The sequence below is a fragment of the Nerophis lumbriciformis genome, linkage group LG33 (genome assembly GCF_033978685.3).
Source record: "Nerophis lumbriciformis linkage group LG33, RoL_Nlum_v2.1, whole genome shotgun sequence".
In the NCBI taxonomy this organism is placed as follows: domain Eukaryota; kingdom Metazoa; phylum Chordata; class Actinopteri; order Syngnathiformes; family Syngnathidae; genus Nerophis; species Nerophis lumbriciformis.
In genome coordinates this window covers 21,773,394-21,787,923 of record NC_084580.2, presented here as the reverse complement: position 1 = coordinate 21,787,923, position 14,530 = coordinate 21,773,394, and the positions used below count along the sequence as shown (strand labels likewise).

The 14,530-nt window shown below is 39.5% G+C and overlaps 4 protein-coding genes across 11 annotated transcripts in view; 3 read left to right on the top strand and 1 right to left on the bottom strand.

The window, feature by feature from the left end:
- The window catches only part of LOC133575689 (uncharacterized), a 302,477-nt gene extending 297,707 nt beyond the window's left edge, over positions 1–4,770 (top strand). For 7 of the 8 annotated variants that reach the window (XM_061928434.1, XM_061928433.2, XM_072912156.1 and 4 more), the window contains one exon: positions 2,634–4,770. In XM_061928434.1, coding sequence (XP_061784418.1) covers positions 2,634–4,312 — 1,679 coding nt within the window. In that variant the 3' untranslated portion in view covers positions 4,313–4,770. The remainder of the gene's footprint in view (positions 1–2,633) is intronic. The other variant, XM_061928435.2, reaches the window with a different exon arrangement.
- The window catches only part of LOC133575685 (uncharacterized), a 462,851-nt gene that overhangs the window by 41,267 nt on the left and 407,054 nt on the right, over positions 1–14,530 (top strand). The window lies entirely within an intron of this gene.
- LOC133575760 (uncharacterized) overlaps positions 1–14,530 on the bottom strand; it is a 551,361-nt gene that overhangs the window by 272,551 nt on the left and 264,280 nt on the right. The gene's annotated exons all lie outside the window — the stretch shown is intronic.
- Positions 1–14,530, top strand: part of LOC133575681 (uncharacterized) — a 515,078-nt gene that overhangs the window by 386,956 nt on the left and 113,592 nt on the right. The gene's annotated exons all lie outside the window — the stretch shown is intronic.

Below are 14,530 nucleotides of genomic sequence, written 5' to 3'. Positions count from 1 at the left end.
GTTGCACCAGTGGCCCAAAGATGCCAAAGTGGCAAGAAATTGGACGTTTGTTCCGCACACTTTACCGACGAAAGCTATGCTACGACAGAGATGGCAAGAATGTGTGGATATCCTGCGACACTCAAAGCAGATGCATTTCCAACGATAAAGTCAAAGAAATCTGCCGCCAGACCCCCATTGAATCTGCCGGAGTGTGTGAGCAATTCAGGGACAAAGGACCTCGGTAGCACGGCAAGCAATGGCGGCAGTTTGTTCCCGCAGACGAGCGAGCTAAACCCCCTATGGACCCTAGTTTCCCTGGCCTGCTGACATCAACTCCAAAACTGGACTGATCAGCTTTCAGGAAAAGAGAGCGGATGAGGGTATGTCTACAGAATATATTAATTGATGAAAACTGGGCTGTCTGCATTCTCAAAGTGCATGTTGTTGCCAAATGTATTTCATATGCTGTAAACCTAGTTCATAGTTGTTAGTTTCCTTTAAGCCAAACAAACACATACCAATCGTTGGTTAGAAGGCGATCGCCGAATTCGTCCTCGCTTTCTCCCGTGTCGCTGGCTGTCGTGTCGTTTTCGTCGGTTTCGCTTACATACGGTTCAAACCGATATGGCTCAATAGCTTCAGTTTCTTCTTCAATTTCGTTTTCGCTACCTGCCTCCACACTACAACCATCCGTTTCAATACATGCGTAATCTGTTGAATCGCTTAAGCCGCTGAAATCCGAGTCTGAATCCGAGCTAATGTCGCTATAGCTTGCTGTTCTTTCCGCCATGTTTGTTTGTGTTGGCATCACTATGTGACGTCACAGGAAAATGGACGGGTGTATATAACGATGGTTAAAATCAGGCACTTTGAAGCTTATTTTAAGGATATTGCGTGATGGGTAAAATTTTGAATTTTTTTTCGAAAAATATAATAAGCCACTGGGAACTGATTTTTAATGGTTTTAACCCTTCTGAAATTGTGATAATGTTCCCCTTTAATGTATTATTATTTAATATATATTATTGTTTTAGTTGCTTAAGAGATATTCCTGGCTCTGAATTTGCTCATTGCTATGTTTATGTTTTTGTGCATTATTTGTTGCCCTCATCATTAAACGAACAGGTTTCTCATCAAGTTACTCAGTACTTGAGTAGTTTGTTCACAACATACTTTTTACTTTTACTCAAGTAAATATTTGGGTGACTACTCCTTACTTTTACTTGAGTAATAAATCTCTAAAGTAACAGTATCGTATTTTCCGCACCATAAGGCGCCCTGGGTTATAAGCCGCGCCTTCAATGAACGGCATATTTCAAAACTTTGTCCACCTATAAGCCGCCCCGTGTTATAAGCCTCATCTAACTGCGCTAAAGGAATGTCAAAAAAACAGTCAGATAGGTCAGTCAAACTTTAATAATATATTAAAAACCAGCGTGATGTGGGCGCGCATGGAGTCGTATATCAACATGGACGGAGCTGCGTGAAAAAAGCCACCCGGCCTCTTCGCGTAAACTTACCTTAACCACTCGCTCATCTTTTCTTCATCCATCCATCCCTTCGAGTTAGCTTTTATGATGACGCCGGCTGGAAAGGTCTCTTTTGGCAAGGTCTTCCTTTTGAATATCACCATGGGTGGAAGTTTCTGGCCATTAGCATGGCAAGCTAGAACCACAGTGAAGGATGACATCTCATTCCCTGTGGTGCGAATATTCACCGTACGTGCTCCCGTTGTATCCACAGTGCGGTTCACAGGAATATCAAAAGTCAGTGGAACCTCGTCCATGCTGATAATGTTCTCTGGCCGGATCTTTTTTTCAGCTATCTTGTTTTTACAATATGCACGGAAAGTAGCCAGCTTTTCTTGAAAGTCTTTAGGCAGTTGCTGTGAAATAGTAGTCCGTGTGTGGATGGAGAGATTGCGTCTTTTCATGAACCAGAAACCTGTCGCTTAGTAGGAGCCATTTTGTGGTCTTTACAGATGTAAACACACAAAGGAAATGAAACGTAATATCCGCGCGCTTCTTCTTCTTCTACGCGGGCGGGTGGTTGCTTACAGTAGAAGAAGAAGCGCTTCCTGTTCTATGGGGGCGGGTGCTTACCTTGGCGGTTGCTTGCGTAGAAGAAGAAGCACTTCCTCTTCTACGGGGAAAAAAGATGGCGGCTGTTTACCGTAGTTGCGAGACCGAAACTTTATGAAAATGAATCTTAATATTAATCCATATATAAAGCGTACCGGGTTATAAGCCGCACTGTCAGCTTTTGAGTAAATTTGTGGTTTTTAGGTGCGGCTAATAGTGCGGAAAATACGGTACTCTTACTTGAGTACAATTTCTGGCTACTCTACCCACCTCTGGTTTTGAAAATCTATGAAAGATGTGCCTGTCGTCTCTATATGTCTAATATATGTAGTTTAACAGGAGCGTGTATGTGAACTATACAATGGAGAGAGTACTATGTTAGGTATGTTAATGTTTGTGTGTGTTTGAGTGGGCCCACCCAGGAAGGATAGAGGAATGTGTTGTGCTACCATGAGGGTTTGTGTGGGCTCAGCCTTTTTCCTGCGTGCCACTTCAGAGTTGAAACAAACACATTAGGAAAAGAGGTGTCCTGTTTATTTATAATCAAAGTAATTGTGATGTGTCCTGCAGATGTCTGTGAAGAACATCTTCTCTCTGAGCAACAGGAGTGGAGCTTCAGGATGGTGAAGGAAGAGTCACCACCCTCTTACTTTAAAGAGGAAGACAAGGACCCAGTCACCCCCAACTTTAAAGGTGAAGAGGAGGTGCCAGAGACCCCACACTTTATCAAGAAAGTGAAGGATCCACTGACCCCCAAAATGAAACGGAACCAGGAGGAACCACTGACCCCCCACTTAAAAAAAGAAGAGGAGGCGCCAGAGACCTTCCACTTTAAAGAAGAAGAGGAGGAACACAGCATCAGTCAGGAGGGAGATCATATTGAAGGACTGGTGGAGTTTCCAGTGATTAGTGTCATTGTGAAGAGTGAAGATGATGAAAGTGAAAGTGAGGAGAAGAGAGAGGCGGAGCCTCCAAGCAGCAGCTCAACACAACACATGACAACAGAAGCTGATGGAGACCACTGTGGAGGATCACAAGCAGACAAGCTCTTAGCTCCACTATCAGATAGTGAGGACACAACGTCACACTCTCCTGACACTCATGATGAAGTCTCTAAAGATGGTAAGACATGTCACACTGACAACACTCGCTTCAAATGTTCTCACTGTGACAAAACCTTTAAAAACCATTGTCATATGAAAAGACACATGAGAATACACACCGGAGAAAAACCTTTTACCTGCTCAGTGTGTGGTAAAGGTTTTCTACTAGGTCAAAATTTGACAGTACATATGAGAACACACACTGGAGAAAGACCTTTTATCTGTTCAATCTGTGGTAAAGGTTTTATACAAAGTGACAATTTGAAAGTCCACATGAGAATACACACTGGTGAGAAACCCTTTTCTTGCTCAACCTGCGGTAAAGGTTTTGCACAAAGTCGGTCTTTGAAAGTACACGTGAGAACACACGACGAAGAAAAACCTTTTATCTGTTCAGTCTGCGGCAAAGGTTTTGTACAAATTGAAACTTTGAAAGTACACATGAGAATACACACCGGTGAAAAACCTTTTTCTTGCTCAACCTGCGGTAAAGGTTTTACACAAAGTCGGTTTTTGAAAGTACATATGAGAACACACACCGGAGAAAAACCTTTTATCTGTTCAATATGCGGAAAAGGTTGTACAGAAAGTAACAATTTGAGAGTACACATGAGAATACACACCGGAGAAAAACCCTTTTCGTGTTCAATTTGTGGTAAAGGTTTTGCACAAAGTTCATGTATGGAAAAACACAGGAGAATACACACCGGAGAAAAATCTTTTATCTGTTCAATCTGTAGTAAAGGTTTTGCACAAAGTCACAATTTGAAAGCACACATGAGAATACACACTGGTGAAAAACCTTTTATTTGTATAATCTGTGGTAAAAGTTTTGTAGAGAGTAACAATTTGAAAGTGCACATGAGAACGCACACCGGTGAAAAACCTTTCATCTGTTCAACCTGTGGTAGAAGTTTTACAGAAAGTCAGTGTTTGAAAAGACACACGAGAACGCACACTGGTGAAAAGTCGCATTCCTGTTCAATCTGCAACAGAAGCTTTCGTGAAAGACCAAACCTTGTAGCACACATGAGAACACACACAGGAGAGAAAGTGTTGAGTTGCAGTGTGTGTGGTGAAAAATTCTCCTATAAGTACCAGCTTGACAAACACAAGTGTGCTGGTGAGAACAGCAGCAGCAAATGAAACTGCAGGATTTGGAATAAACTGTCAAGACTTTAATTTGGACTTTCTAACAACATCAGCACATATAACATGTGTGACATTGGTGTTTGTGCACCAATCTTTTTAGTATACTTCTACATTTATAGATTAGGTAGTTTGAAATATTGAAGTGTTACCAGTACATATTTTTATTTCTAATTGTTAATGATCCCATAGATTAGCACCTTTATATATCTGAAACATCTTCTGGACCACTACAGGAAGCATATTACTATTGACTTTATACATCATTTGAACAGTTGTCTTTTATACAACTTTAAAATGTGTGAATTTATAAGTCATTTGTTGGGTCTCTATAATCAATGTTATTAATTATACCTGTATTACTCTCTTTTGTAATATGATGATTGTGTTGTGATTGTTTTATATGTATGTCCCCAAACCTTTATGCGATATAAAAGTGAGAGAAAATGGCTGAATTGTTTGTGGAAGGATGGTTTTGTTTTGCCAAACTTAGATTTGTGGATAAAACAAAACATCACATTATTGGGTTTTAAACATTTTGTATGGTTTTCTTTTTTCTTTTTTAACATCCCAGAAACAATATCAATATCAAAGTTTGGAGTGACATGCAAAAGCCAAAATTGTACATCATCCCACAGAGATTTACTTTGCATACATTCATAAAATAAACTGTTTATTTTGTTTCCCTATCACAGAACGAACAAGTGTTGTCTTCAATTGCAAAACAACATCCTAAAAATGATTTTAAGTGGTCAATTCCGTTTTTGTTTTTTTCTAAAAATTAACTCCTTCGCCTTCGGAAAAATGGAAACGTTCAAGTTATGAGTATTTTTTTTGTTCCAGAGAAAATACAGCAAAGAAGAAATAGTAAAGAATTGTCTAATTTCAGAGTTTCAAATCTGTAATTAGGGCCCGTATGGCCCATTGTATAAGGACTCCCAAAGGGAGTCCTTATGCAATGGGACATAAGGACCTATTGAATTTGTAAGGTTTTATTAGGGCCCGCATGGCCCATTGTATAGGGAGTCCCTTTGGGAGTCCTTATGCAATGGGACATAAGGACCTATTGAATTTGTAAGGTTTTATTATTATTATTTTTCTTCCGCCGCCTCTTTGAGCACTAATTTGACTTAAGTGGGTCAAATTAGTGCTTCAAAACTCACCATATTTGACCCACACATCAGGACCTGCGAAAATTGTCTTTAAATAAAAAAAACCTAAACTCAAAATTGCGCTCTAGCGCCCCCTAGGAAGAAAAAAAACTAGACTGCCTGTATCTCCCACTAGGAAGGTCGGAGAGACATGAAACAAAAACTTCTATGTAGGTCTGACTTAGACCTAGTTTTCATAATTGTACATTATCGGGCAGAAATCAACAGGAAGTTGGCAATTCCCCCTTCAAGACAAAAATGTACTAAAAACAGTCAATTTTGCCTCTTTGAGCTGTAATTTACAACTTGACAAAAGTATTGGGACACTTATGACTACCACTGGACACAAGTATTGGGACACTTAGGACGAAAACTGGACAAAAGTATTGGGACACTAACACTGGACAAAAGTATTGGGACACTTACACTGGACAAAAGTATTGGGACACTTAGGACTACCACTGAACAAAAGTATTGGGACACTTCGGACTACAGGTAGACACAAGTATTGGGACACTTACACTGGACAAAAGTATTGGGACACTTAGGACTACAACTTGACAAAAGTATTGGGCCACTTGGGACTAAAACTTGACAAAAGTATTGGGACACTTAGGACTACCACTGGACAAAAGTATTGGGACGCTTACACTGGACAAAAGTATTGGGACACTTTGGACTACAACTGGACAAAAGTATTGGGACACTTAGGACTGAAACTTGACAAAAGTATTGGGCCACTTGGGACTAAAACTTGACAAAAGTATTGGGACACTTAGGACGCAAACTGGACAAAAGTATTGGGACACTTAGGCCAAAAAACTGGACATAAATATTGGGACACTTGGTACTAAAACTTGACAAAAGTATTGGGACACTTATGGCTACCACTGAACAAAAGTATTGGGACACTTACACTGTACAAAAGTATTGGGACACTTAGGACTAAAACTCGACAAAAGTATTGGGACGCTTAGGATTACAACTGGACAAAAGTTTTGGGACACTTAAGACTACACCTGGACAAAAGTATTGGGACATTTGGGACTAAAACTTGACAAAAGAATTGGGACACTTAGGACGAAAACTGGACAAAAGTATTGGGACACTAAGGAATAAAACTGGACAAAAGTATTGGGACACTTAGGACGAACACTGGACAACACTATTGGGACACTTGGGACTAAAACTTGACAAACTTATTGGGACACTTTGGACTAAAACTGGACAAAATTATTGGGACACTTAGGACTACACCTGGACAAAAGTATTGGGACACTTGGGACTAAAACTTGACAAAAGTATTGGGACGCTTGGGACGAAAACTGGACAAAAGTATTGGGACACTAAGGAATAAAACTGGACAAAAGTATTGGGACACTTAGGACGAACACTGGACAACACTATTGGGACACTTGGGACTAAAACTTGACAAACTTATTGGGACACTTTGGACTAAAACTGGACAAAAGCTTTGGGACACTTAGGACTACAACTGGACAAAATTATTGGGACACTTGGGACTAGCACCTGCCAAATATGCGAGCCCGACCAACGCAGCTTGCAGCTTTAATGTAATATTGTGTTCATCCACCAAAACCCCAGAAAGTTTAGAAAAGAGTTATGAAAAAAATATGATGATTTAGAATATTTTTAACGAAAGCCTCTATATAATTTATTTTAAAATATTTTTGTCTATTTGCATGTCGTACTTAACAATGAAATCTTCAAATAATAAAATACTTTTATCACTCAATAAGTGCATCAGCGACCAAATGCCTTTTTCAAACCATTGCTGTACAAATATGGATTTGTTTCTCATTTTATTATAACAACAATTCCATAGCAAAGTATCTTATGGTTTATGAATGTTTTTATGGTATTGGGCCTTCTCATCTTTCAGATTTGCTTTTACCCTATGGACCTTCCCGGGCCCTGAGATCCTCCGGCACTCATCTCCTAATTATTCGAAAAGTCAGGACAAAAAACATCTTTCCACCATTTTTAGACTTTAGACTTAGACTTAGACAAACTTTAATGATCCACAAGGGAAATTGTTTAACACAGTAGCTCAGTTACAAGGATGGAAAGTGTAAGGATGGAAAGGACAGTGCAGGTATAAATAGACTAATATAGCGATAAAAAAATGTAACATATATATGAATATATACATAATATTTGTACAGAATAATGTATATTATATTATGGCCCGTGTCTATGGAACAGCTTGCCGGGGGACCTCAGGGCTGCGGAGAATGTTCATGTTTTTAAGAGCGGGCTTAAGACCTCCCTTTTTGATTTGGCTTTTAGCTGATATTATTTATTTTATTTAAGTTATTTTTATTTTACTTTTTATCCTATTATTATGCAAGATTTTATTTAGTTCTATTTATTTATTATATATTCATTTTATTTTGATTATTATTATTTTTTTATTAATCTTCCTATGTCTTACTTGTATTTTATTCTTTAACTCTACCATACTTGCCAACCTTGAGACCTCCGATTTCGGGAGGGGCGGGGGGCGTGGTTAAGAGGGGAGGAGTATATTTACAGCTAGAATTCACCAAGTCAAGTATTTCATGTATATATATATATATATATATATATATATATATATATATATATATAAGAAATACTTGACTTTCAGTGAATTCTAGCTATATATATATATATGAGAAATACTTGAATTTCAGTGTTCATTTATTTGCACATATACACACACATAACACTCATCTACTCATTGTTGAGTTAAGGGTTGAATTGTCCATCCTTGTTCTATTCTCTGTCACTATTTTTCTAACCATGCTGAACACCCTCTCTGATGATGCATTCTGCTTCGTCTCCTTGTTGTGTGCGCAGTTGTGCACTGCACTCTCTAAACGCCCTAGATGTTATTGTCACATATGCATGTACAGTAGATGGCAGTATTGTCCTGTTTAAGAGTGTCACAACATTGCTGTTTACGGCAGACAAACTGCTTTACGGTAGACAAAAACGTGACTGCTGTTGTTGTGTGCTGGGAGGACGTTAATGAAACTGCCTAACAATAAACCCACATAAGAAACCAAGAACTCGCCCTCCATCATTCTACAGTTATAACCTGATTGGGCAGGCACGCTGTTTATATTGTGGGAAAACGGACGTGAAAACAGGCTGTCGACACGTCACTCAGGTCCGCCTGAATTTCGAGAGATTTTCGGGAGAAAATTTGTCCCGGGAGGTTTTCGGGAGAGGCGCTGAATTATGGGAGTTTCCCGGAAAATCCCGGAGGGTTGGCAAGTATGATCTCTACTCATGGTTCTTACAATTTTACAAGTTTGATTATTTTTTATTTTCCAACGTTCATCAGATGAGCTCCTGCCTCAGGGGTTATCGGCCGTGCTTGTGGGATCGCTTTTGTGTCCGCGCCCTGGTGGCCATGGTCAGTGCATTGATGAGCATAAAAAAAACATAGCATCAGAAACAAGACAAGAATGAGTGTATGAAATAGTTCAGGCGATCTACAGAATAAATAAAGCAGGAAATGTGGTAACAATAATACATTATTACTAGAATGAGATACATACCTAAATAGTTGATTGACATTGATAGGAAACATAATCCAGGACTGTGTGACTGTTGTCATCAGATAGAAAGTGTAGGACATGTTTTAATACATTGTAGGAAATACAATAGAGAAAGGCAAATACTGGGAAATAAGTTAGCGAAAGAGAAGGTTAGGTTAGTAGTGGAAGATATTTTAGGATTGCACTCAGAACACGTAGGTTATAACTAGGAATGTCCAATAATGGCTTTTTGCCAATACCCGATATTTTGATATTGTCCAACTCTTTAATTACCGATATCAACCGATATATACAGTCGTGGAATTAACACATTATTATGCCTAATTAGGACAACCAGGTATGGTGAAGATAAGGTCCTTTAAAAAAAAAAAAAAAAAAAAAAAAAGATAAATCAATTAAAAACATTTTCTTGAATAAAAAGAAAGTAAAACAATATAAAAACAGTTACGTAGAAACTAGTAATTAATGAAAATGAGTAAAATTAACTGTTAAAGGTTAGTACTATTAGTGGACCAGCTTATGTGTGCTTACAGACTGTATCCCTTGCAGACTGTATTGATATATATTGATATATAATGTAGGAACCAGAATATTAATAACAGAAAGTGTCATGTCTTGGTGATCACGTTTAGTTTGGCTATGTTCTGTTTGGTTTTTGCACTCCCTGTTTTGTTTCCATGACTACCAATCAGTTCACCTGTCCTCACGACTCACGCACCCGATTCATTTGAACTCACGCACCTGTTTTCAATCCCCACATGACTATTTAAGCCTGTCATTTTCTGTTGGTCGGCCTGGCGACATCACATTCATGCTCTGCACTCTTGACGCGCTGCTTACTCTGTTCATGCTGCTCTTTTCTTGCCACGTAAGTTTTTTTGTTTATTCAAGCCACTGTTTTGTACCTCCGCTGTGAGCGCCTTTTGTTTGATCCTTCTTTCCATAGTTCTGCCTTTGTGCGAGTTTTGTTTTATTAGCCATGTTTGTTCCCCGCCTTGTGCGCGCCTTTTGTTTATGCTTTTCATAATCTACAATTAAATCATATATTTAACTTAACGCCATGTCTGGTCCAAATCCTTTGCACCATGGGAAAACAAATCACGCCAAGGTCAAAGTCCTGACAGAAAGAAACAACCCTTTTGTGTGAATGAGTGTAAATGGGGGAGGGTTTTTTTTTGGGTTGGTGCACTAATTGTAAGTGTATTTTGTGTTTTTTATGTTGATTTAATAAAATAAAAAATACGATACAGATTAAAAAAAAAAACCGATACCGATCATTTCCGATATTACATTTTAAAGCATTTATCGGCCGATAATATCGGCAGGCTAGTTATAAAGCATTATATACATCTAACAAAGACTTGGTTCAATAAAAGAATATAGAGCATACTTGCCAACCCTCCCGGATTTTCCGGGAGACTCCCGAAATTCAGCGCCTCTCCCGAAAACCTCCCGGAAGAAATTTTCTCCCGAAAATCTCCCGGGATTCAGCCGGAGCTAGAGGCCACGCCCCCTCCAGCTCCATGCGGACCTGAGTCCAGTGTGCGCACACAAGGAGACGAAGCAGAAGAACGAGACCGTAGTCGAAGAGCGCAGGGGAGACACTTCTCCAGGGCCGATGTATGCTCTGGGCAACACCCTTCACCTTACCCGGCAGTGGGTCTCCACAGCGGACGACTTTTGGGTGAATGATGAGTCCAGCGATTAGTTGCAAATCTTGCTTTATTGATTGCTTACACAGCCAATCCAACACAAAACCAACTAGTCCCTCCCCGCACTCACGCTACCCCGCTCCCTCTCTTCTCTCGCCCACACACTCACTGACGTCACTCACCTCACATGCTGTCACCTATTAAAGGGCCACACACACACATACGCTACTCTCTAACACACAGTACAGTTAGTAGAACAACTGTGTTTTCATTACTGTGTATTTGATAGGTGCCATTGCCCCGGAATTGTATTGCATTGTACTTTCAAGTACAACAATAAGTAGATGAGTGTTATGTGTGTGTATATGTGTAAATAAATGAACACTGAAATTCAAGTATTTCTTTTACTTATATATATAATAAAATAAATATATATATATATATATATATAGCTAGAATTCACTGAAAGGCAAGTATTACATACATATATATATATATATATATATATATATATATATATATATATATATATATATATATATATATATATATATATATATATATATATATATATATATATATATATATATCATACTTGCCAACCCTCCCGAATTTTCCGGGAGACTCCCGCAATTCAGCGCCTCTCCCGAAAACCTCCCGGGACAAATATTCTCCCGAAAATCTCCCGATTTTCAGCCGGAGCTGGAGGCCACGCCCCCTCCAGCTCCATGCGGACCTGAGTGAGGACAGCCTTTTTTCACGACGGGAGGACAACAGGGTGACAAGAACTAAATCATCCAGACTAGAGATAAATTGTATTATTATGTTTATCTTACCTAAAAATAAATATATTTATTAATTTAAAAAAAACCAACTAAATAACTAAATACATTTGTACTATATTTGCTAAAAACACAAAAAAAATTTTTTTTTGGTATTTTTTCTGACTCCTTATTACATCCAGCCATAGAATTATACCGGTACATTAAAATAAACATATTTGAAATAATACATTTTAAATTACCATAATAATTCATTTAAAATGACCATATTTAATTATTAAAAATAATTGCTTGTTTATCAACAACTTTAGCATTTTATTCATTACATTTTGAAGCTCTCAGAAGCCAAGTTATGTTATATTCATGTTATATTTATGCAAGTTTGAAGTATCAATTATCTAAACACAGTTTTGTTTGCATATTTTCAGGATGTAGATATATATATATATATATATATATATATATATATATATATATATATATATATATATATATATATATAATGAAATACTTGAGTTGGTGAATTCTAGCTGTAAATATACTCCTCCCCTCTTAACCACGCCCCCCGCCCCAACCACGCCCCACCCCCCACCTCCCGAAATCGGAGGTCTCAAGGTTGGCAAGTATGATATAGAGTAGGGTTCCAACTCCGTCCACACTCCATTTCAGTAGGTGGCGGTAATGCGCACCACAAGGTTGCTTGTCAACCGCCATTAAACAAAAGAAGAAGAAAAAGAAGAATTACTCGACACGACCTCCTGTACTGTAGAATGTAGTATGGACCATAGGACAGGACGAAGACCTCCTGTACTGTAGAATGTAGTATGGACCATAGGACAGGACGAAGACCTCCTGTACTGTAGATTGTAGTATGGACCATAGGACAGGACGTTAAGAAGCTGTGGAGGCCTAAGATGCTCTACTAGTCTGCTGGAAATCGAAGGAAGAACGATGACAAAGCAAAATGGCGTTTGACGGAAAAGGCCTAAACGTGGCCATTATTGTTTCTCTATTTGTATTTAGTGCATACATGTACGCATATATGTCGTGTAGTAGATGAAACATTCTTAGTCATTGTTTGTATCCGGATACATTAGTCTGAGCGCACTTTATCAAGTCTTGTGCTAGCTTAGCTTAGCTTGCTAGTTAGCTTAGCTTGTTAGCTGCTAACAAAAAGACGCGGACGTTATCAACACATCGCTAAGTAGAGATCAAATGTGAGTTTAAAGTGTTGTGATTGTGTGAAAATGTGCGAAAGAACAATAGCAAAGTATGAGGAGGAACTTTGTCCAACAAAAGAGGAGAAGGAGCGACAACATCAACTACTGGACGCTGTTTTCAAGAAACATCAAGTTGTGTTACACAGAACAGGTTTGTTGACTTCTTACTCTCACATCTTTACTAACTTTATATTTCATTAGTAACACTCGTCTTCAATAGGAAGATGCTTTGTCTTGTGGGGATGATGCAATGCTTTGATTGAGATTCTTCATGAAAACGAGACAGTTTGAGGTTAATAATAATAATACCTGGGATTTATATAGCGCTTTTCTAAATACACAAAGTCGCTTTACATGTGTGTGTGGGGGTGGGGGGGCTGGGGGAGGAGGGACGATAAAAAACAACTTTATTAGAAAATAAATAAAGAGACACCTAGGGCAGAGTCTGTTTGGAAAGGCTAATGTGAAGAGGTGAGTTTTTAGGGTGGCTTTGAAGGTAGGGAAGGAGGGGGCATCTCTGATGTGCCTGGGGAGAGCGTTCCAGAGAGAGGGGGCAGCCACGGAGAAGGCCCTGTCGCCCCAGGTTCGGCGCCTGGTCTTGGGGACCTCCAGGAGGCCGGCATCACTAGACCTGAGGGAACGGGACGGGACGTGTGGCTGGAGGAGGTCAGAGAGGTAGGGTGGTGCCAGGTTACGGAGTGCCTTGTAGGTGGTGAGGAGTATTTTGAAGGTGATTCTGTATTTGACAGGCAGCCAGTGGAGGTCATGAAGGACAGGTGTGATGTGCTCTCTGGAGCGGGTTCCGGTGAGCAGGCGGGCAGCAGAGTTCTGGACATATTGCAGTTTGTTGAGGGTTTTGGAGGTGATGCCGTAGAGGATGCTGTTGCAGTAGTCTAGCCGGGATGAGATGAAGGCGTGGATGAGGGTTTCGGCAGCAGAGGATGTGAGGGAGGTTGATGTTCCTCTCAGTTTGTAACAATGTGTGATTGATTGATTGAAGGAGTTATGTGAAGTTTGCATAGGAAAGGGTTAGGGCTGGGCGATATATCGATATGCGCGATATATTGTGCGATATAGAAAATGACTATATCGTGATATTCGAGTATGCGTTCTCACGCAGTTGCTTTTAGCTGCTGGCATTACACTACAGGCTCTCCTCGCTCTTTCCTGTGTCTCCTTCTCACAGACAGCAAGCGCAGCTTCTACACACGTCACATACTGTCACGACATACGTCACATACGTATACGTCCTTGAGTAGAGAGGTAGCAGCATGGGTAACGTTAGCTGTGATGCTAGCGGTAATACGAGCGAAAGAAGGTGCGAATCTGGTAACAAATGAAGGAATAATTAATTCCCCCTGGCGGTGGTTTGGCTTCAAGTGGGAATATGTCAAACAGACATTGTCAAGTGTGGGGCGAAAGCCTTGCTATAAAAAGTAGCATCACTGCTAATATGTAGCATCATTTGAAAAGTCACCTGCTAGAGAATGAAGAGTGCTTACTCCGCACGTCAACATCTCCGTTCGGTGCCACACGCCCACACCATCAAAATGCCGAGGCAAACATTTCCAGATCAACATCGTATGGAAAAAATAGTGATTTTTTTAGCTGTGATTTCCTTCTCTGCATGAAAGTTTAAAAGTAGCATATATTAATGCAGTATGAAGAAGAATGTTTTAATGTAGACACATAGAATCATCATACTGCTGTGATTATATGCATCAAGTGTTCATTCAAGGCTAAGTATATCGAGATATATATCGTGTATCGCGATATGGCCTTAAAATATCGCGATATTAAAAAAAGGACATATCGCCCAGCCCTAGAAAGGGTACAGTTTT